The 20,115-nt window shown below is 40.5% G+C and overlaps 7 protein-coding genes across 7 annotated transcripts; 3 read left to right on the top strand and 4 right to left on the bottom strand. All coding sequences in view use genetic code 12, as the record gives it.

Moving 5' to 3' along the window:
• Positions 1-1,037: 1,037 nt before the first annotated feature.
• Positions 1,038-5,301, top strand: PICST_68148 (microtubule-associated protein). Its single transcript, XM_001385889.1, has 4 exons — positions 1,038-1,740; positions 1,810-2,277; positions 2,371-4,946; positions 5,133-5,301. The coding sequence occupies exons 1-4, from the start codon at positions 1,191-1,193 to the stop codon at positions 5,211-5,213; spliced, it is 3,675 nt and encodes a 1,224-aa protein (XP_001385926.2). The 5' UTR covers positions 1,038-1,190; the 3' UTR covers positions 5,214-5,301.
• A 298-nt stretch (positions 5,302-5,599) lies between these two features.
• On the bottom strand, positions 5,600-5,947 carry PICST_62378 (predicted protein; the record flags this gene model as incomplete). The annotated part of the gene is made up of 1 exon (XM_001385545.1): positions 5,600-5,947. One exon carries the CDS (start codon positions 5,945-5,947, stop codon positions 5,600-5,602), a length of 348 nt encoding a protein of 115 aa, XP_001385582.1.
• A 185-nt stretch (positions 5,948-6,132) lies between these two features.
• PICST_90139 (TBC domain protein) lies at positions 6,133-8,177 on the bottom strand. Its single transcript, XM_001385544.1, has one exon. It carries the CDS (start codon positions 7,715-7,717, stop codon positions 6,185-6,187), a length of 1,533 nt encoding a protein of 510 aa, XP_001385581.2. The 5' UTR covers positions 7,718-8,177; the 3' UTR covers positions 6,133-6,184.
• Positions 8,178-8,565: 388 nt separating this feature from the next.
• PICST_26987 (putative vacuolar sorting protein) lies at positions 8,566-9,327 on the top strand (the record flags this gene model as incomplete). The annotated part of the gene is made up of 1 exon (XM_001385888.1): positions 8,566-9,327. A coding segment is annotated over one exon (762 nt), but the record flags the coding sequence as incomplete, so codon positions are not given.
• Positions 9,328-11,980: 2,653 nt separating this feature from the next.
• On the top strand, positions 11,981-13,081 carry PICST_33003 (serine/threonine protein kinase; the record flags this gene model as incomplete). The annotated part of the gene is made up of 1 exon (XM_001385887.1): positions 11,981-13,081. The coding sequence occupies one exon, from the start codon at positions 11,981-11,983 to the stop codon at positions 13,079-13,081; it is 1,101 nt and encodes a 366-aa protein (XP_001385924.2).
• A 101-nt stretch (positions 13,082-13,182) lies between these two features.
• Positions 13,183-16,284, bottom strand: PICST_33002 (ATP dependent permease; the record flags this gene model as incomplete). Its single annotated transcript, XM_001385543.1, has 1 exon — positions 13,183-16,284. The coding sequence occupies one exon, from the start codon at positions 16,282-16,284 to the stop codon at positions 13,183-13,185; it is 3,102 nt and encodes a 1,033-aa protein (XP_001385580.2).
• Positions 16,285-17,380: 1,096 nt separating this feature from the next.
• On the bottom strand, positions 17,381-18,712 carry PICST_47614 (mitochondrial protein of the CDC48/PAS1/SEC18 ATPase family; the record flags this gene model as incomplete). The annotated part of the gene is made up of 1 exon (XM_001385542.1): positions 17,381-18,712. One exon carries the CDS (start codon positions 18,710-18,712, stop codon positions 17,381-17,383), a length of 1,332 nt encoding a protein of 443 aa, XP_001385579.2.
• Positions 18,713-20,115: the final 1,403 nt, after the last annotated feature.

Below are 20,115 nucleotides of genomic sequence, written 5' to 3'. Positions count from 1 at the left end.
AAAACAGTGACTTGCGATGCACAAGTTTGTCTGTATATAAGCTATCAGCTGTCTTGAAAAGATATGAGCCTGTTGTATCGGGATGTCGCAGACACATTTAGGTAGGTGGGTGCAAAAGACACTAGAAGCATAAGAAAGGTTGGGCCATATGGATACAGAGGTCTTGGTAACTTCTATAACTGAATGTGTCATTAATTTGAGAAGTCACCGAATACTTTATTCCCAGCTTTCTTATTTCATCGGCTAGTTGCAATATAGGCGAAGAATGAGTTTAACAAGCGTAGACACTCGCAACTCCGGGAATGTTCCATTTGTTTCATATTTCAACATCTTCAAGTTAAATCTTCAAATATAATGTAGATCACAAGAGAGTGTTCGGTGGGTGTTGAAATAGAGTTTTGATAAAAAGAATGTACAACTAAGAGAGAAGGAAACAAACCATGGCTCGGAAGTACTCCTTAGCAACTTCATTACCTTTCTGGTATGAATAATAAAGCGTCGCTAGAGGCTTATTTAGGACCTTGTAGGCTAATTAGCAACGGCACCACCGCCGTAGCACAATTTAAGCAGCACTAGTGAAATGCCTCGTTGTGAAGTCGTGTTGGCTTATTCTCTCGCCTGACTTAGTGGATGGAGACTCTGGGGATCAGGGGCCAACGAACTTTTAATTTAGTGCAGGCAGCGATTTTCGAAATTGAAACTCTCTATGATATTTTGAAAGCGACCCAGACATATATTGTGTAATTTTATGATATCGTTACGGTGGTAATGATTATGTCAATAAATGTCTTTATATATTTGCTATTAGCCTGAGTAACAGATAGAGTCCGTACAATTTCTGTCTGTTTGTCCCTCGCACCTCTTCTACCTGGCAAGTGCGACATCATCTTTATTTCCCCAAATTCCTGCAGCATCCCTTTGCAAATACGAGACCATCCTCTGGCCAGCCAAAAACATTCAGTAAGGGCTCCTTTTCTTTTCAAACAAATTTGCATTTTTGTTAGCACTGCTAGCACACTACTTCGTTCCTTCTTCGACCGTTATACAAACAAAGCCTCTAGCTATTCCACTGCAGTCGAGGCAATCTATACTATCGTCCATATTCGCCTCTCCCCACTATTAGCATTTCGGATCCAGTGCTTATCCGTCAGTAACAGAACTTACTCACAGTAACATCAGCACTTCGCCAAATGTCGTCAAAAGATGTGGAAGCTTCCGACAGCACTTCCGCCTTCGATCTCTGCAAGATCAGAGACATTCTAGAGAAACAGGCCTCTAACTTGAAGGGCGTGCAAACGTCGGATGTGGACTGGTTTCTCAGAGACTATTCCATATCTGCGGTGGGAGACAGACCCGATGATCAAAAATCCCATTCCAGTAACAGCAAACATAGAAGTAATTCGACTAGTGCCAGTAATGCGAGTAATGTTACTGAAACTAATAGCAATGCCAGTAATATTAGCAGCAACGACACCAAAAAAACGGTATCCAACAACTCGTTATCACCGGTTTCGTCTCATCTCAACACAAACATCTCCAACACCAACGGGAACAACTTGCATAAGACAAAGCCATCCATAGCTCCGGTTCAGGAAGAAAACGTACTACCCATCGTAGCTCCAGAGTCGCCCGTGCAGCGCCGGGATAGCACTCGACGTAAAAGTCTGGTTTCGTCTTTGGGCAGCACGTCGTCATCGTCTGGCGGATTTTTCTCGAAACTCAAAGTCAAACTCGGCCACAGTAGCAAGGACCCTCCATCACCGGGATCTCATTATACAGCTTCATCTGCTAGTAGCAATGGACATGTAGACAAGCCCGCAAAGCAGCCTGTATTCAAGTCGAACTACGATATGCGCATGAAGAAGGGTACAAACGACACAAATGTGAATGTAGGCTCGTCGTCTCCTTCGTTTGGCCCCTCTGTACCATCAGCGAAGATGAATGGAACTGCTGAATCCAGTTTTGAACTCGCTCGATCCAGTCCCAATGTTGAAATGGCTTCGACAGATTCGTTTGAGGAATCTGTAGATCCACGTTTGGAGGAGTACATCAAGTTCTACCAGCAGAAGGATATCCGTCGTAGCTCAGTAGCCTCACGTAGATCATCTGTAGCGTCGGCTTCTTCTGCAAGCACCACTGCATCGATTCCCAGCCATCCAGCAATATCCCCACTTCCTAGTGCCTTGGTTAATGGCTACGATAATGTCACATACAACAAAAATGTTGCCGAGTCTGAGCCACCTTCGACTACCAGCAAGTTTTCATCTTTCTTGAGACGTAAAAGCACCATAACACATGCGAATGGAATTGACAAAAACATCATGGCTGTAGATTCCACTAATTCACTCTGTAGTGCTACGTCGACTCCAGCGCCTTCGGTACTAGATTCTGATTCGAATTTCAAAAATTTGAAGCCCTTCAAACGAGTTGCTTTCCATCTGTCAACGTTCTTGATCGATCCACCTCAGCAGATTCCTTCTAGAACTCCCAGAAAAGGAAACGTAGAAATTATCGGCACTACTGTGAAAATCAACCCACTCACCGACGAGGACAAACTCGCTATGGAGAAGTCCCAGATGGGCCAGGGTGGAGGCATTGTAGTTGGAGGAACAGGAGCTTTGGGACTCATAAAGAAAGATAAGGATGAAGAAGATGAAGAAGATGAAGAAGAAGTAAACGGCGAGCCAGGTTCCCCAGAATCTCCTAAGGACGGCTTAATTAAGAATGACTCCATAAGTTCAACAGAGGATGAACCAGCCGTAGATAAAAAGGCAAGAGCCCTCAACATTGACAAGCCCATGATTCACCACCAACCAGCACCAGCAGGCTACAGCATTCCGGTGAAGAAAATGGCTCTTGATCTCATGTATACTAGATGTTGTCATTTACGGGAAATATTACCCATTCCTGCTATTCTCAAGCAGATTCCCAAGGGCTCAATGGCCCCATTGCCTGTGCTTCAGTTGAGAAACCCAACACCGACGATGGTTGAGATTCAGACGTTTGCAGATTTCTTGAGAATTGCACCGGTTATCTGTGTCTCGTTGGATGGTGTCAGCTTATCTTTGGAGCAATTCAAGATATTGTTAGCAGCCATGAGTGCAAAGAAGCAACTAGAGAAAATCAGTTTGCGTAATACGCCTATGGACCAAGAAGGATGGGCCATGTTGTGTTGGTTCTTATCGAGAAATACAGTCTTGAATCGATTGGATATCACCCAATGCCCATCTTTGTCAGTAAATGTATTGAAGAAGAGAAAGAAGAGAAACTCTGATGCTAAGAAGGACGAAGAAGTCAAGAGAATGACCTGTAATGCAGACAACAGATCTGATATGGACTGGTCCTTATTCGTAGCTACGTTGGTGGCCAGAGGTGGTATAGAAGAACTTATCTTGACAGGTTGCTGCATCACAGATTTGGACAACTTCGAGAAGTTGATGAAGTTGGCAGTATCCAAAAAGACCAACAGGTTGGGCCTTGCTTACAATCAGTTGACTCCAAAGCATGTCAAGATCGTTGTGGATAACTGGCTCTTCCGAGACTTTGCCAGAGGCTTGGATCTTGGCTACAACGACTTCCTGTCTATTCAGATGCTTAAGATCTTCCTCGACTTCAAGAACGAACATAAGGACTTTGAGGAATTGATTTCTAAATCTATGTTGGCCTTCTTGAGTTTAAACTCAACGAACTCGATGTTCAACGAATATTTCAAGGAGGTGTTTGAGTCGATCCTCTTGAAGCTTCCAAACTTGAAATATCTAGATTTCTCCAATAACCAGCGATTGTTTGGAACTTTCAGTAAATCTCCAAGCGTGGATAGTAATTCAGGTATAGAGTTGCATTCTGATAATTCCAGTATTTCTAGTTCAACCTCATCGTCTTCTTCGAAAGACTTGGGATTAAGCGAGTCTGCAATCACTCAATACTTCACTTCCAAGCTTCCATTGTTTCCAAAGTTGATTAGATTACACTTGGAAAACATCAACTTCAGCCAATCTTCTCTCCTTTCCATTGCCAAGGTTATGCCTTTCTGTAAGAACTTGGGCTACTTCTCGTTGTTGGGAAATAGAATTGAGTTGACGGCAGCAAGTGCGTTGATCAATGCCTTGAAGAACTCGAAGACATTGATAGCTTTGGATTGTGATAACGATAACTTCCCGGATTTATTCAAAGAAAGAATTGGTTTGTATTGTATGAGGAACATGGAAAGATTACTCTATGCCTCCAAGAGTGTGGACCTTGATTTGAACGATTCCGGAAATGAAAATGCAGGCGAATCTTTGACAGAGTCCATGAACAAGATTTTATCAATGAAGGCCAAACAGAAACTCGACTTGACTTCCCCTGAAGTCAGCAAGTTCATACGGAGAGCATTGAAGATTAGACAGGAGTTGAAGGCAACAATCGACGAATTATTGCAGCTACAATTGCGAAACGAATTGGACCTTGAAGGAAAAGAAACCTTGATCAGATTTATCTTCATTGATTCTTCCATTGAAAAGGGACTTCAGTTGATTGATCCATCGTTGACAGATGTGGATAACAATATCCTTGAACAGTTAGCCAATTCAGCAGAAGACGAAAAGAATCTCAAGAAAGCGTTGTTCATCCAGTATGATGATCAAAACTTAGGGGTTCCTAAGAGCAACGACATTCCACCCAGCATATCTCCTCTTGGTATGTCAAGATCGACCTCAAGAACTAATTTGTCTAACTTGGACAGACAAGAGGGTTCGGTCTTGAAGTTGTCGAGATTGCACGACTTCCACCATCAACATGAAGAGGGCTACATGGGGGATGTTTCTGGCGAGGATCTTCGTAAGAAATTGAGAGGTGTTGAGTTTGCAGATTTGGAAAAGATCATTTCCTATCTAGAAGAGTTGAAGAACAAAGGAATTTCTCTTGGTAAAGTTTACAACATGCACGGAAAGAACCCGCATAGGCAAGTTCCTGATGTTGGAGACATCAACGAAATAAAAGAAAGACTTAGAGCTTTATCGATCGAAAACCAGACTAATGCCGATGCAATTTCCAAGGAGGAAGAAGATGGAATAAAGACCACGTCGACTGACACCACATTGGAGCATCCAGTGATTGAGAAGCCTGTAGCAAAGAAGACGCTCAGTGTAGAGACATTAGAACCTGTTTCGGCAGACGGAGACCGCATAAACGAAGCATACGACAAGGTCTTGAGTACATTTGCACATAAGTAATGGGAATCATTATACAAACATTCAGTTCTGCCAATGGAGCTTTTTCCATAGATAGAGGTATATAGTGAATTATGATATTGCAATATTGAATCGTAAATTATTTTATAAATGTAACATAAATACACAGTATTGTACAAATGGGAGTGAACGAGGATGCCGATATCAAAATCAATATGTAATTTTAGTGTAAACATGCAATATAACTTACAATTTCAAAGAAGTCTATCTTGTCAAATTCACAAGATATCAATGAAATCAATTTAAATATATTGATATAGGTTCAGAATTGCCTACAGCATTCCCGAAATGTGAACAACAAGCAGTATCTCCTTTGTTGATTACTGGAGATTGCATTTACAACCACATGTGCCTAAGATGCCCTTTCTCTAATACTCGTCATCGCCCGAGTCAACGGGTCTGGATCTATTGGTCTCATATTCGTCGTCGCTGTACTCTTCCTTTTCTTCTCCTCCGCCGTTCTTCTCGGCTTCTTCAGCCAAGTCCTCACAGGCATCAATCCAATCAGAGTATATATCTACTGGCTGCGATAACGAATGTATAGCGGTCTGGAAACTCTGTCCACAGATCTTGCAATGCAACTCTCCCAAAGAGTTCTTCTTATCTAATGTACATATCACCGACTTTTCATGATTACAGAATAAACAAGTGAACGTGACGTCCAACGTCTGTTTGATCTTCTTTTGCGGTTTGGCCGACGACTTTCTCTTACCCATGCTGTCTAATATGAATTCTCATTGAGCAAAAGAGATGGATTCTTAACAAGTTGAATCTGGAATTTTTCAGTTAAATGGTGGCGCTACCACATTTTAATATCAGAAAACTAACATATACTTGTACATGAAATTAAGTAGTTTTATGCCGACAGTTTTAAGCCGACAAAAAGGATCTTTACGTCGTAAACTGTGATGATCTATTAGAAGTATTACTTATCGTTTCTAGAATGCAATTATTTAGTTTCGTAACATCAGTTGCGCTTTCTTCTTCAAGCGCATCTCAAGGCGCATCTTCTCAAACCTCATCTGTTCTTCTTTTGAACCACCAGGAGGAGCTGGTGGCAACTGAGATGTGGGAGGAGTAGGTGACGGGCTTATAGAAGTACCACGTCCGCTACCGGCTGAGTCGGTGCTATTTCTAGCGCTCCCAGAGTAGCTCATGGTGATTTTGAGATTGCGATTGTATGTATTGTTTAGTTTGAGACCGTACTCGTACAACTTGAGATCATTATCTCTACGCTCATAAAGTCTAGCGGCGTCCTTATAGAGAGCAGCGATGAAGTCGCTTCTTGAAGCACTAGATTTCAATCCCGATGGAACGGGATAATGCAAAAGTAAAGACAAACCTTCAGAGAAGTCGCATGTAATCAATGGGGTCTTCAACTGGATCAAAAGTGTGATGATCATGAACATGATGAGCTCGGGGATGGCAGTGATTGTATTTCCGTTATGGTGAGAGAATTGTGATGCTACCAACTTGTCCCAGAGTAAGATGGTTGTTTCCAAGTCGTTTCCCAATTCACGCAATAATAGAAGACGTAAATAGCGAATAATCCAGAGTTGAGATTCTAATCTTAGTTTCTGAATCAAATTGTAGTGAATTAATTGATCCACTTTCATCAAGTATACGTTGAATTTCTCGATGGACTGCCAGAGCACATTTTCGTTTTCGTAAAAGCGGGTCACGACTCCACTCTGTAGCATAAGTTTGTTGAAAATGGTAAACAAATCATGCGACAAGTAGTGAATATCGAACATTGTGAGGATTTTCAAGTCATCTGCTGATATAGTGTTTGAAATAGGTATTGTCACAGCTTCTTTACTGAGATTGATGTACAATAAACCCAAGATCTCGTGGATACCCTGTTTGTAGCCCACTTGTGGATTGCATTTGGCCCAAACATACAAAATTTCGATCATCTGTTTCTTGGCTACAACAGAAGTGGCATTGGATGAATGGAAAAATTCTTCCCCAGGGAAAAGACGGTCAATATCGAGAATGATGGTTTGTAATAGCTCGAGATCTTCTTCCGTGTATTCGTAGGGAATCGTAGGCGTGCTGCTTCTGGATCTACTGTGACTGGAAAGAGGGTCTTCGACGTTGGAAACCCGGGTGAGAGGGACTTTACCCAAGCTCCGGCTTCTTTTGGCAGCAGAATTGGAGTTCTTCAAGCTTGGCTTACGGGACATTTCTCTACTAGAATAAAAACTGCTATCAGATTCAAGATGCCACCACGGCACCGCCATATCGTCTCTCTTTGTGAGCTGGTGGTAAACTACGCGAGAATCGCTGAGCTTCGACTCCCAGGTGTGGATTTTCAAGCTATCGGTGATGAGACATGCTTTCCAGACAAGGGTTCGGCTGAAACAGCTGGAGTTAAGCGGAGTATACTCGTTGCTGGTGATGGCTGTCTTGAACAGAGCCATGTTAGCTTTGCAGTGGTCGATGGTGAGAAGCACCTTTGATATGATATCGTTCTCTTTGAGCATGCTGACCTGGAATAAATTATGAGGATGTGAATGAATATGGAAAAGTGGGTAAAGTGAATACTGACTTATGGTGACAGTTTCAATAAATGCAAATGTATACGAATGGTAAACGACTTTAGTTAGATCTAGAAATATGTCTAGGATGTGTTTAGTTAATGAAATTTGATTCCAGAAGTCAGTTTAATGTAGTAGAAGATCTATAAGTATCCAAAGCCTGACAATATCAACAAGATTCTCTATATTCTTCCCGTAGCAGGTATAGGGTTGTCGTGAGATGAGGCAAGACGCGAATGTTGGGTTTCTGGTGTTTCTGTGATGATCTGGTACAGTTAATTCATGGATGAGGGTACGAGAGCCAAAAGAGAACAATGGTGTTTTACTAATCTGTGTAATACCTCTCAGTATATAACTTTATGTCACTAGTATTTGTGAGTTTTGTTCTAAATAATTGTCACGAATGTCCCATGCAATTTTGCCAATTTTCAAGATGAATCATATATGGAATCGTAACTGTGAGGTCAGTCTAGTCCCATCTGGGCGCACTGAGAGTAGAATATTAGAGCACAAAATTAACGGGAGAGTTCTAGGAATAATACAATACTACCATCTCTGTCTAAAGCGTTCCATTGAGTATACGTTCTTCCTAGTCGTATACATAGTTACGGAGACCTACGTTCTTTTTCCAACAAGAATACTATTTACACTCTTCGAGTTTTTAGTTTTTCAATTATTGGCTTAGATTCTGAATTCATCATCGTCTTGAAATTTTTCAGATTTTTCAAATCGATTCATATTGTATATCTTTACATTCTACCATTGATAATATCACCAGGATGTCGCAAGATCCTTCAGAAGCCCAAAATCTCCAGAAGAGCTTAGACCAACTTGCCCAGTGGGAGAAGGAGATGTCTGTGGCCGAGAAAGATGCCGAAATATACAGAATCAAACGCACCCAACAGCTGTATGCTACCCGTCGAGACATTCTCAAGCTGGTCAAGATGTTCTGGTACATTGTTTTGGCAGAAAATGACGACTTTGCAGAGTACGTCAATGTAGAAGACTTGAAGTATCTTGAGTCCATCGAGAATTTGTACGTCTATTACCCTGTAGCAGACTCAGATGATACTAGTGGTGACAACTATAAGGATTTCTCTATCACCATCACCTTTGCTGATTCTGATGATCTGCTTGTGCCACCACAGGAAGTTACCAAGAACTTCAGAACCATCGTTAAAGATGGTGAAGAAACAATTGTCTCAGACCCCGTAGACATAGAATGGCCAGAAGAATTGCAATCTATAAATCCCATTCTAATCAAGAAGGAAAATAAAGGTAAAGAATTGACCAAAGACCAAAAAAAGAACTACAGATTGGGAATGAAGTCGTTCTTCTCTTGGTTTGCTTGGACAGGAGAAAAACTGGGCAAAGAATTCAGAAGCGGAGAGGATCTTACAAGGCTTATAGTAGACGATTTGTTCTTGAATGCCTTAAAGTACTACGTATTGGCACTTCCAAATGAAGATGAAGATGATCAAAGTGATGAAGAAGACAGTTCAGAAGGTGAGGAGCTTGACTTGAGCGAAGAAGAAGACGTTGACACTGGAAAACGTTCCGGTGAAGACGAGATTGAGCAAGAACCAAAGAGAAGAAAGTGAAAGAGCCATTTTTTGGTTAAAAATCATGGATTCCATGTTCAGAAATATTAGCATTATAAATATAAGCAAAAAAAGACAACATACCATAGTAAATTAGGCTGTAGACTGTTGAACTGGGGGAAGCTTACAACCACTTGCCTAATTATCTACTATTAGTTTGAATGAACAAAAAGTAACGACAACTGCAGGACTCGAACCTGCGCGGGCAAAGCCCAAAAGATTTCTAATCTTTCTCCTTAACCACTCGGACAAGTTGCCTTATTCGTGAAAATGTTAAGTTAATTTTTTTTAGCATCTTCATGTGTCAGGTGCTATATTTCACGGGAAAGCGTGACATATATCACGGGATAAAAGGATTGAATTGTCTGCTCTGGATTATTACCTATCATTATTTTGGTATTTCCTTCAGTATGGGTTAGAATATGATCCATCTTCTATGTAGTAAGTATGTTAGCCGTAAGCTGCAATGAATGCCAACTCGAAAAAAAAATCTGTAGTGAAAAACTCCATTTGTTTAGCTTTAGTCGCAATTTTTGTCTTTTTGTAAAATAACTCTTCAATTCCATCTTTTGACTTTGATAAAACCAGTTAATGCAGCAAAAGACACTAATCGGAGTCTGTTATCCTTCATCGAAGTGTTCTACATATTGCAACTATTTAATAAGAGTTGAAGACTTTTTGTCTACCACTTATCTTTACTTAGCTGATTTTCCTTTGATTAGAACCTGTTAAAAATAAATGCAAATATTCAAAAGCCAAAACACACAGTCAACTTCATTGCTTTGTAAAAAATATTACGGAATAGCTTCAACAGTTTGTTGAAGTTCTAATGAGAGGAACTTCCTAAAGTGTGATTTAATTGCATTTCCAAATTTGTACTCCAATTTACTACTATCGAGAAGGAGTGATAAAGGGGTTTAATTAGGGGTAATAGATCCCTATTCTGTTTCCTTAATTTATTCTTTTTTACGGGCTTCTAGTATTTCTAAACAATGCAAATTAGATCTTGAAAATTAGCCAAACCTTTAACCTTCAACTTGAGCAAACTTTTCGGATTATTGTAGACACCAAAGCATGAAATATTGATAATGAAAATAGGGCCGTAAAATTTTCCGATCTTCTATCCTCATACCCCACTTTTTCACGGAACGAATGCACAACGTAAAATCCGCGCTGGAATATTTTTCCGAAAAGTTAGTCCGTAAAAAATGGAGCTACTGCTTGAAAAATTTGTCTATGTCGAACAAAGGATTTACGAGAAAACGTACACTTCGACTTTCAGATTGCTGACTTCAGATGTTTGAACAATTAAGGATATCAGAAAGCAAAAAGATATAACGACAACTGCAGGACTCGAACCTGCGCGGGCAAAGCCCAAAAGATTTCTAATCTTTCTCCTTAACCACTCGGACAAGTTGCCAGATATTGAGTTCCTCAGACAACGTAGAGCTCGGGACTCCGAAAGCACTATATGCAGGAAATCAAAATCTCCTAAAAATCTTCTATTTGTTGGAAAAATGACTAAGGTTTTGCCTTCGAGAGACTAGCCTATTTCACACATGGTTCTACATTCCGTAAGTCGATAGATTTTGGCTTAGATGTTAGTCCACTATAGGAAATTGTTACCTGAATAGCCGTCTGGGTCGGAGATGCAAGTAAGCTGCAGCCTGTAAGCAAATATTCTATTTCCAGTCGGAATATATAGAATTTATTTTTGCAAGGTCGGAATTCGAGACTCACGATTTATTTTCAGTCTCATATTGATGATCAAATATTTCATAAAGGATTCATAATCATGTGGAATTGTTGAGAAGGTAACCATGGGCAACGCTTTATGGCATGATAACCGGAAGTGTGAGAGATTCAGCAATCATCTTTTGTATCTTCCATCTGATTCAACTAAGCCGCTTGAGTTTTCGAACATTTCCCCTCTCGACCCATCACGGAACTCGAAGACCAGAGTTGGTGATATTTTGTTAGTTGAATGGAATTGCTGTTCTGCCTGGTGATTCATAAGTGGAGACAATAATTCTGGATTCACATTTGGGAAAATGAGGTTAGAATTAGTAATTTGGTAACTTCTTTGATAACAGAAGCCCCGCACAGCTGAAAGGAATAGATTTAGTTTTGGTTTTGAATTGTGGCAATTTTAGTTAACAAGATGGAAAGCAGAAGTTTGAAAAGTGTCATTCGTCAAGGATATGATTCAAAAATTTTTGGTTTATGGACATTTTGAGACATCTGAAACATGGAGATATAGTAGTTGGGAGATCCAATCCCTTAAATATGCACCTCAGCTCGTAAATTGACCGGCTCTCGTAAAATATGCACACAATTTAACTGACAAGTATATTTATACTTTAAAATTTGCAATCGTACACGATTAACATGTTTCGAATTCAAGGATCCTAAACAGATTGAAACAAAGGAGATCTACACAATTCTCTTAGTCTACACTTGTTCAACCATGGTGGTGGGAATACTTAAATGTTGACATCTTTCTGGTGCCCAAGATAGACATCAATTTTTCTAGATATAGCCCGAAATGCTTGTTTCCAGAAACCCAAGAACACCACTATGGGGCTCTCCACAACAGCAGGTTAAACGCATGGTGGTGTTTAATGTCTCGCAAAGCTTTAAGGTAGTTCGGGTGTTAGGTGAAGGGGCCTACGGTATTGTTTCACTTGCTATCCATGTACCTACCGGCACTCAGGTTGCAATCAAGAAGATTGAGCCATTTGATAAGCCTCTCTTCTGCTTGCGGACCTTGAGAGAAATCAAGCTATTGTCTCGTCTCAGTAACCACGAGAATATCGTACAACTATATGATGTGCAACAACCTCAAGACTTCAACTCTTTCAAGGAGGTCTACATAATCCAGGAGTATATGCCTACTGACTTGGTAAATGTGATCGAGTCTCAGATTCTCAGTGAGGAACATGTTCAGTACTTCACCTACCAAATTTTGAGAGGGCTCAAACTCATCCATAGTGCTGGTGTTATACACAGAGATTTAAAGCCGTCCAATATTCTTATCAACGAGAATTGTGACTTGAAAATCTGTGATTTCGGGTTGGCTCGTTTGGATGTTCTGCACCCAAATTCGTCGAAGATACCAAAAAAAGGAGGAATATCGGCATTAACAGAGTATGTTGCTACTAGATGGTATAGGGCTCCAGAAATCATGCTCAATTCGGCCCAGTATTCATCTGAAATCGATGTTTGGTCTGTAGGCTGTATTCTTGCAGAGATGTTGACTTATAGACCTTTGTTTCCAGGCAAAGACTATCAGAACCAGTTGCAATTGATTCTCCAAGTTTTGGGAACTCCTATGGGAGAAGATTTCCATAGCATCAAATCTGCCAGAGCAAGGAGCTTCATAAAATCCCTAAAGCATCAAGTTCGTTTAGATTTTGCAGACCTTTGTAATAACCATCCTTCAAGATTGCAAAGACACGGCAGAAGGAAGATCAGCCCTCAGGGAATAGATCTCTTAGAGAGGATGTTGGCCTTCAACCCAGACAAAAGAATATCCGTAGATGAAGCTTTATCACATCCATTTGTTTCCAGATACCATGATCCAAATGATGAACCAACGACAACGCCAATAGCAGCAGAAGAGTTTGACTTCGATGTAGAAAAAGACAAGCTAGATACCATGGAGTTGAAGAGGCAATTATACAGAGAAATAAAACAACTAAGAGGCTAGGTTAGCAGCGATGTCCTATCAATTTACATATCTTTATTACTCTAAATAGTACAAAAATTCAAACTAATATAGAGAACATTCTTTTCTGTCAAGGTGAATTATTACCTTTTCTCTATGGTAAAATTGTGTAAGAAAAGATATCCCAATACTAAGAAGGCTCCAGATAACCCACCCAAGAACGCAACATCCTTCCAGAAGGCACCAACATCAAATCCAAAAGTACTCAAGATTACAGCACCTGGAACTTCAATAGATAAACCGTACTTCTTTTCTTTTAATATCAAGTCCTTTACTTCGTTGATCGACAAAGCTTCGTAGGCATAATGGAAAAGCGAAATCCATTCAAGCCATTTGATTTGAACCTTCAAATCCTCGCTGTTGATGAACAAACCAGCGAACAACAACGACAACAATAAGATCAACACACCAATCATAGTCGAAGTACCTGGCTCTTTGATCAAGATACCAACAATTAACATCTCTACAGCAACAGCTACGTTGAACAAGATTAGCACGACCATAGCCTTCAAGAATCCGTTATGTTCCATTGTCAAACCAACTAATGGATAAGCAATACTAATCAACAAGATGGGAGGAAGAACTCTCAAAGGAAGAATATCACATACAATCTTACTGATGTAATACGCAAATGGATGGTAATAATTATTTGCTCTTTCACGGATGAAAATGATTCTTTCTGAAGAAAATGAATGTAAACCAGTCAATGCCGAAAAACCAAAGAAAGCCAATACGAAGAAGAAGAGACCCAATCTATTCTGGAATCCACTAATATCATTGGCTACGCTGTAGTACAAATATCCACAGAATGCACCAACCACCAAAGACAAGACATAGTTAGTCAACAACAATCTAGGATTTCTGTACAAGTTTTTGAATGTTCTGGAAGACAAGATAAGGATCTGATTAAGGAAGCTAGCCTTCTTCATCATATGATTCTTTAAGTCAAGAGGAACAGGGTTATTCTTTGCCTCATCGATTTCAGTCTGTAATTCGATTGCCAATACTGAATCAGCAAAGATTTGAGGAAGCTTATTCTTGATCTGAATATACTTGCTTTGATCCTTCGATCCTTTTTTAGTTAAGGGTGCGTAGTTGTACTCATCTCTGTGAACAGCAAAGTGTTCCCATTCTCTGGTAGTGTCGACCTCTCCCGCAGTATCTTCAACAAAAGCTTGGTGAATATCTTCGTGTCCTTCTGAGCTTCCTTCTTCTGCAATCTCATCTTCGGATGGTACTCTAACAATCTTTTTATGGTCGATGGTGATGTCAATCAAGTAGTCAGCAATATTGTAACCCAAAGGGCACTGGTAACCATATTTAGCAAAGAAGTCGTTGCACTTGATCATATCCCCCGAGTAAATCAAATCACCTTCAGACAACAAAATTAACTTGTCAAACAAAGAAACGATATTACTTCTTGGTTGATGAATAGTGAATACAATAGTGCGGTTGAAGTCTCTAGATAACTTCACCAAACACTCTACAACATTTCTGGCATTATAGGAATCAAGACCAGAAGTGGGCTCGTCCAAGAACAAGATAGAAGGAGAGGTAACCATTTCACAAGCAATAGAAACTCTTCTCTTTTCACCTCCCGAAATACCTCTTTTGAAGTTGGAGCCAATGACTCTATCTTTGATACTTAAAATTCTTAACTCGTTCAACACTTCAATAACTCTAGATTCCTTTTGTCTCAAGGTCATGTTCCTTGGAAGTCTAAGCAAGGCACTGTTCAAAACAGTTTCATAAACTGTCAAGGTAGGAATCAAATGGTCTTCTTGGTCTACAAAACCAACAATTTTCTTGTAGTCGTCTGGGTTCAATATGTTGCCGTTGACATAGATGCTTCCATAAACTTCACCGCCCTTGTTTTTACCAGCCAAGATATCTAAGAGAGTCGTTTTACCTGCTCCAGAGCCTCCCATAATGGCCAAACATTCACCTGGCTCAATTTTACCAGAGACATTATTCAAAACCTGCTGTCCACTCCTAACTCTGTAGCTGATACCTTCAAACGCAATATTGGTAGGAGTAAAGTTATTGTTCAAAGCACTCGAGTCTCCATCTAATGGCTCGAAGGAACCAATTCCAGCTTTAAACAAAGGAGATTGACGGATGTTATGTATAGTAGTTGCTACCAATAATGCTGTAACCAAAACAACTCCTGCTAATAGCAAGATGTTGTTCAAAGTAAGCTTATTTCTATCAGGAACTTCATAGCCCGGAATCTCACTTTTATGAACACACTCACCAGATTTGCACTTCAACGTGATGTACGGATCACCAAAGACACTTTGGATCAAGTCGTTCATACTGGGCTCTGAGAAACGGCACTTCCTGTCAGCAACATCACAGGTGAAGTCACCTGGTCCACGAATGGTTTCTGTCAAGAAGTCAGAAATATCAATAGATCCAGCTTCTCCACACAACATTCTGTCAGGCAAACATTTACAGGCGACTTCTTCACAGTTGTACTTCGTAGTGTTTGCTACTAGGTCATAGTCTAAAACACATTTGTTCAAGTCACAGTAGAAGGACTCCCGCTCGTCAATCCAGAACTGGAAGTTACAGTTTTCTGCTGTCTTGTTACAGCTGAAAGTGGCTTGAGGCTTCTTTCCGCCCAAAATCAGAATGATCTTAGGATTCGTTACATCACACATCTGGTGGAACTTGTTAACGATAATACCAGTCTTATAGCACGTCCCCTTCAAACCATCGGGCATGAAAGCATCACAAACAGAATCATCAGTACACATGTTACAATTTATACCCTTCCAGCCCTCTTTGCATTCGCAAGTAGCCTTCTTTCTTACGGGTCTATTGTTGTTCCCGTCTGAAAGAGCCCCACACAATGGCTCACTGCAGTCAACCCCACCAAAACCATCTCTACAGCCGCAATTACCAGTGAATATGTTACATTCAGAAAACTGAACACACTCGAAATTAGGCAAATTACAGTTGAAACAGGGTGGACATTCGTCCTTATCACCGTTCTTCTCTTTTTGTTGGTCAATTAGAGCCTGCTTGATTTCAAAAACATCGTTTATAACAGCTCCCCGCTTTATCCTATCAAAGGAGTTATATAGTTCAGCTTCAGAGTCAACTCGTACTGCTCCCAGAACCACAGGAAACCATGGCAAAACTAGCGTAGTAGCTAGAGCGAGTGTTCCCCAGGGTTTCATGTTTCAAAACTGCTTATCAGTTTCTGCAAAAATGCGAATATCGCAGCCAGAATTTCGCCGATATGTAGCTCGAAAAAGTCTTAACACAACTGTGCTTATAAAGTAGCAATTGGCCGAAAACTGGTGGATCTGTAGGAAAAAAGTCAGGGTAGCAGGTTATTTTCATGCTCGAATGGCTTTGCTTCTGAATGAATGGCGGCTCCATAGGGCACGTGAGATCAAGCACGTGTGATAACTATAAAAAAGGAGATAATTTTAGTAAACAGAAGAATGATTCCAGAAAGCGGTAGACACAGCCAAAGAAGAAACCAATATGGGAGGAACTACTGCTTCTTCTACTTCTATTAGCTATTGATATTCGTTTCTTTGGTCTCTTTGTTGCCCCTATTTACTCCGGCTATGAAGTTTCGCACCCAGCCACTGATTACATAATATATATGCAGATTCTGACATAACCGAGAATATTTCTGTATATGTTTATTCTGCCAGAGAGGTCTAGAGAATCTACTTCCTGAGTCTGAAAGGTCAGAGAAATAGCGTACTCTGGACAATACTCTGGGACGATTAACAGATACATAATTGCATAACAATTTACCGTCAACTGGTATAGTTTAATTTTAGCCTCGTTCTTTCAAATTTAATACATTTCATACAATTTTCATTTCATATCATATCAAATCATTCACCATATCATGCCCGAAATAAAGCATCGAAAGACATACAACCAGTCGCATTTCAAGCGAATGCTCACCCTGAAACTCAATTCAGAGTCAGAGTCTAGAGTGACCAAGAAAAAGTCGTTGAAAAACGACAACTCAGATCTTTTGATATACTTAATCTACGTCAACTATCTCAGTGAGTTGGTTGCCGAAGGTAGCAATCCCGAAAACGGCGGTTCGGGTGCAAAGGGACAGATAACAGCTACACGGTTGGAAAATGCTCACGACAAGCTCATGAAGAAATACAGGGGATAACTATGATATGATTAGATATGTAGATATATACAAGGGTCTATAGTTTATAAACAGGTTTAGAAATTTTGCAATGTTTTGCTATCAATATTATTCAATTGATCACTCTCGTTTTAATTCGCAATCTAGAACACGGTATTTGGGTTCTGCAATGTCTCGATCATGTCAATGGCCAGCTGTGGGTTGCTTTTATTGTAGACAAACAATCCCTGTAGTTGAGCTGTGCTGACCTTTGTCAATTGGAGGTGTCTGTATTTGTTCATGAACACTTCACAGAGCTCGTTCTCGTTTTCGTAGAATCGTAAGAACATCTGTCTGACCTGGTATTCAGTAGCATTGTCCACTAGAACCTTATAATCGACTCTGCCAGGACGCATGAGGGCTGGGTCAAGCTTTTCGGGATGATTAGTTGTCATGAAGGTAATGCATTCTTCCGCACTAGCAACTCCATCTAGCGCATTTAACAAACCTGAAAAGGTAACCCCTGAAGTGTAGCCCTTGTCTTCCGTCTGAGCTCTTTTGTTGAAGGCAGCATCGATATCTTCAAGTAACAATATAGATCTTTCTGGAATGTGGTTCATCAAGTGGTTCAACCGGTCGTCGGTCAAGTTGCTTTCCGACAAATTCAAAATGCAGATATTGTAGTCTAACTCTCCAGCCAAAGCCTGAATAAAAGAAGTCTTACCACTTCCAGGTGGTCCGTACAACAAATAACCTCTTCTGTAGGGTATGCCTCGTTTATGGTACCATTCTCCACTGTCCAAGAAATCTTTGACGTCTGAAATGATGCCTTCGGCAATGCTTTTGTCGAGAATAACCGATCCGATCATTCTTTTCTTTCTAGGCTGACCGAAGGGCCGCCATTCTGGACCCCACGAAGTGTATAAAACAGTCTTGCCCTCTCTAGCTTTCAAAGCTAGCTGCTTGGCCTCACCTAACAAATCGCTGAACAACTTTCTGTCGCTGTACAATGTGGTTAAGGTCACTGTTTCAAACGGTGTTCCACTGGTCATATCAAGCAACTTTCCAGACCTTTCACGATTAACCAACATGTAGGCACCTTTGTACTTGATTAAATGCTTACCTGGACCAGGAACCAAAGAGAACCGAGTCGAAACAGAACCGTTATCGTGCTGAACGAAGTTAGTTTCCACAGATAAGTGACGCAGCGTTCTGTGTTTATACTGAGACATCCATTCGAGAAACCAGAGGTACGACTTGTCCTTAGAAGGAATCTCTAGGTCTACAAGCAACTGACGATAGATGAAGCCCGAACTCTTGACAATACCCTGACGGGCAAGCGCCAAACCTGTTCCTAATACCATTAGACCACCACCAGCTGCGAAGTAGGGGTTATTCAGAATCACTTCTGTGAAGCCCAGCTTTATCATGGACCCAAGAGACCCATCTGAGTTCTCTCTGATCTTGTCGAAGTCTATTGGAGGAGGAGAAGCCATAGTAACTACTTTTTCTGAAAATTAATGGAAGGAAAAATAGACTAAGAAATGAAGTAGAGTATGAAGTGGCAAACAATACAGCCAGCCTCTGTCAATTGTAGTTCTCAAGAAATATAATTGTAAGTATATTCACTTGAATACGAAGCATAGAATATTCAAGATGAACAGTAGAAGTGAAAAATTATGGATGGACTGCAGATAGAAAATTTGATTTGGTACTATGGGGAAGACGAGAAGACCCCGATACACGGAGAAGTGGCAGAGAATGGATATGTTGTGGTATCGAATTGGTGTATCGAAGGGGTCAGAAAGACAAGAGCTAGAGGTGCATGAATAACTCCTCCAATTGGCTTTTTTTACGGTGAGGTGACGTTGCGGTATCGGAAACTGGATGCTGTTAGCGAAGAAGTACAAGAGAATAAATCAGCATCCGAAAGAAGAGAACAGAACCTGATCAGAGGATGTTGAATATAGCAAAATACCAATATAGCAGAGATTCGTTGTTCTTTCGTGACTAACAATCACGATTTCGTAGAATTGCAACGGAATTGCTGCGAAAAATCGTGGGTGCAAATCAGATGTAGATAACGCAGCAGACTTGAAGATGCAACATTTTGAAGAATAATAAGGATACGCCGTTAATTCAAGATTTATTCATATCAATTCCATATTTTAAATGGATTTCTTACTTTCCAGAAAGACCGAATGTCGTTGATTCCTTCTACTGGTTGTTTTCTTTGATAGTCTTTCGTCATTATGAGATACAAAGGCTTCAGATGTAAGATTCAAGATTGCGATCTAATTGTGAACTGAAAATCTCCCAAGACGAAACAATATCTTCTATATTCGACTGGCTCCGATTTCAGATATCATCTTTAAAATTCCATATCTTTTCCTGTAATGCAATTCTGCACCTCTATATCTTTTAGAGGAATGTCACAGTCTGTTCCCAGCTACCCCTATCGAGCAGCTCTTTCTACAATTCTATCATAAACCTAACTCCGTTCCATCTCCACACTCTCTACTCCTAAATACCCCTATACTCATATCAATACACAGCCTGGACCCTCCAGCTGACCTGCCTAAACCGATACAGTCTTTACTATATATATAGCATACTTTGGTTGGAACCCGCGCGGCCATCGCCAGATCTCACAAACCCAGACCTCCACACAAGAAATTCCGTCAGTGCTTCTTTCTCTTGTAATACACAATTCTGCTAACAAACGACTTCCTTCCAGCTCCACATATCTGCTGGTCACATAGTCCTATCCACTGTCTGTATCTTCTACTGAGCATATGACTCGAGACGACCAATCACAGTCTTCTGGAGACCTGGCCTTCTCCAGAAATGAAATCACTCTACCTTCCCCAGCCTCTAATCCATTTGTAGATGGAAACAG

This window comes from Scheffersomyces stipitis, chromosome 6 (genome assembly GCF_000209165.1).
Source record: "Scheffersomyces stipitis CBS 6054 chromosome 6, complete sequence".
NCBI classification, from domain to species: domain Eukaryota; kingdom Fungi; phylum Ascomycota; class Pichiomycetes; order Serinales; family Debaryomycetaceae; genus Scheffersomyces; species Scheffersomyces stipitis.
The sequence above is the reverse complement of the archived record's forward strand: the minus strand, read 5'-3'. Positions and strand labels throughout refer to the sequence as shown.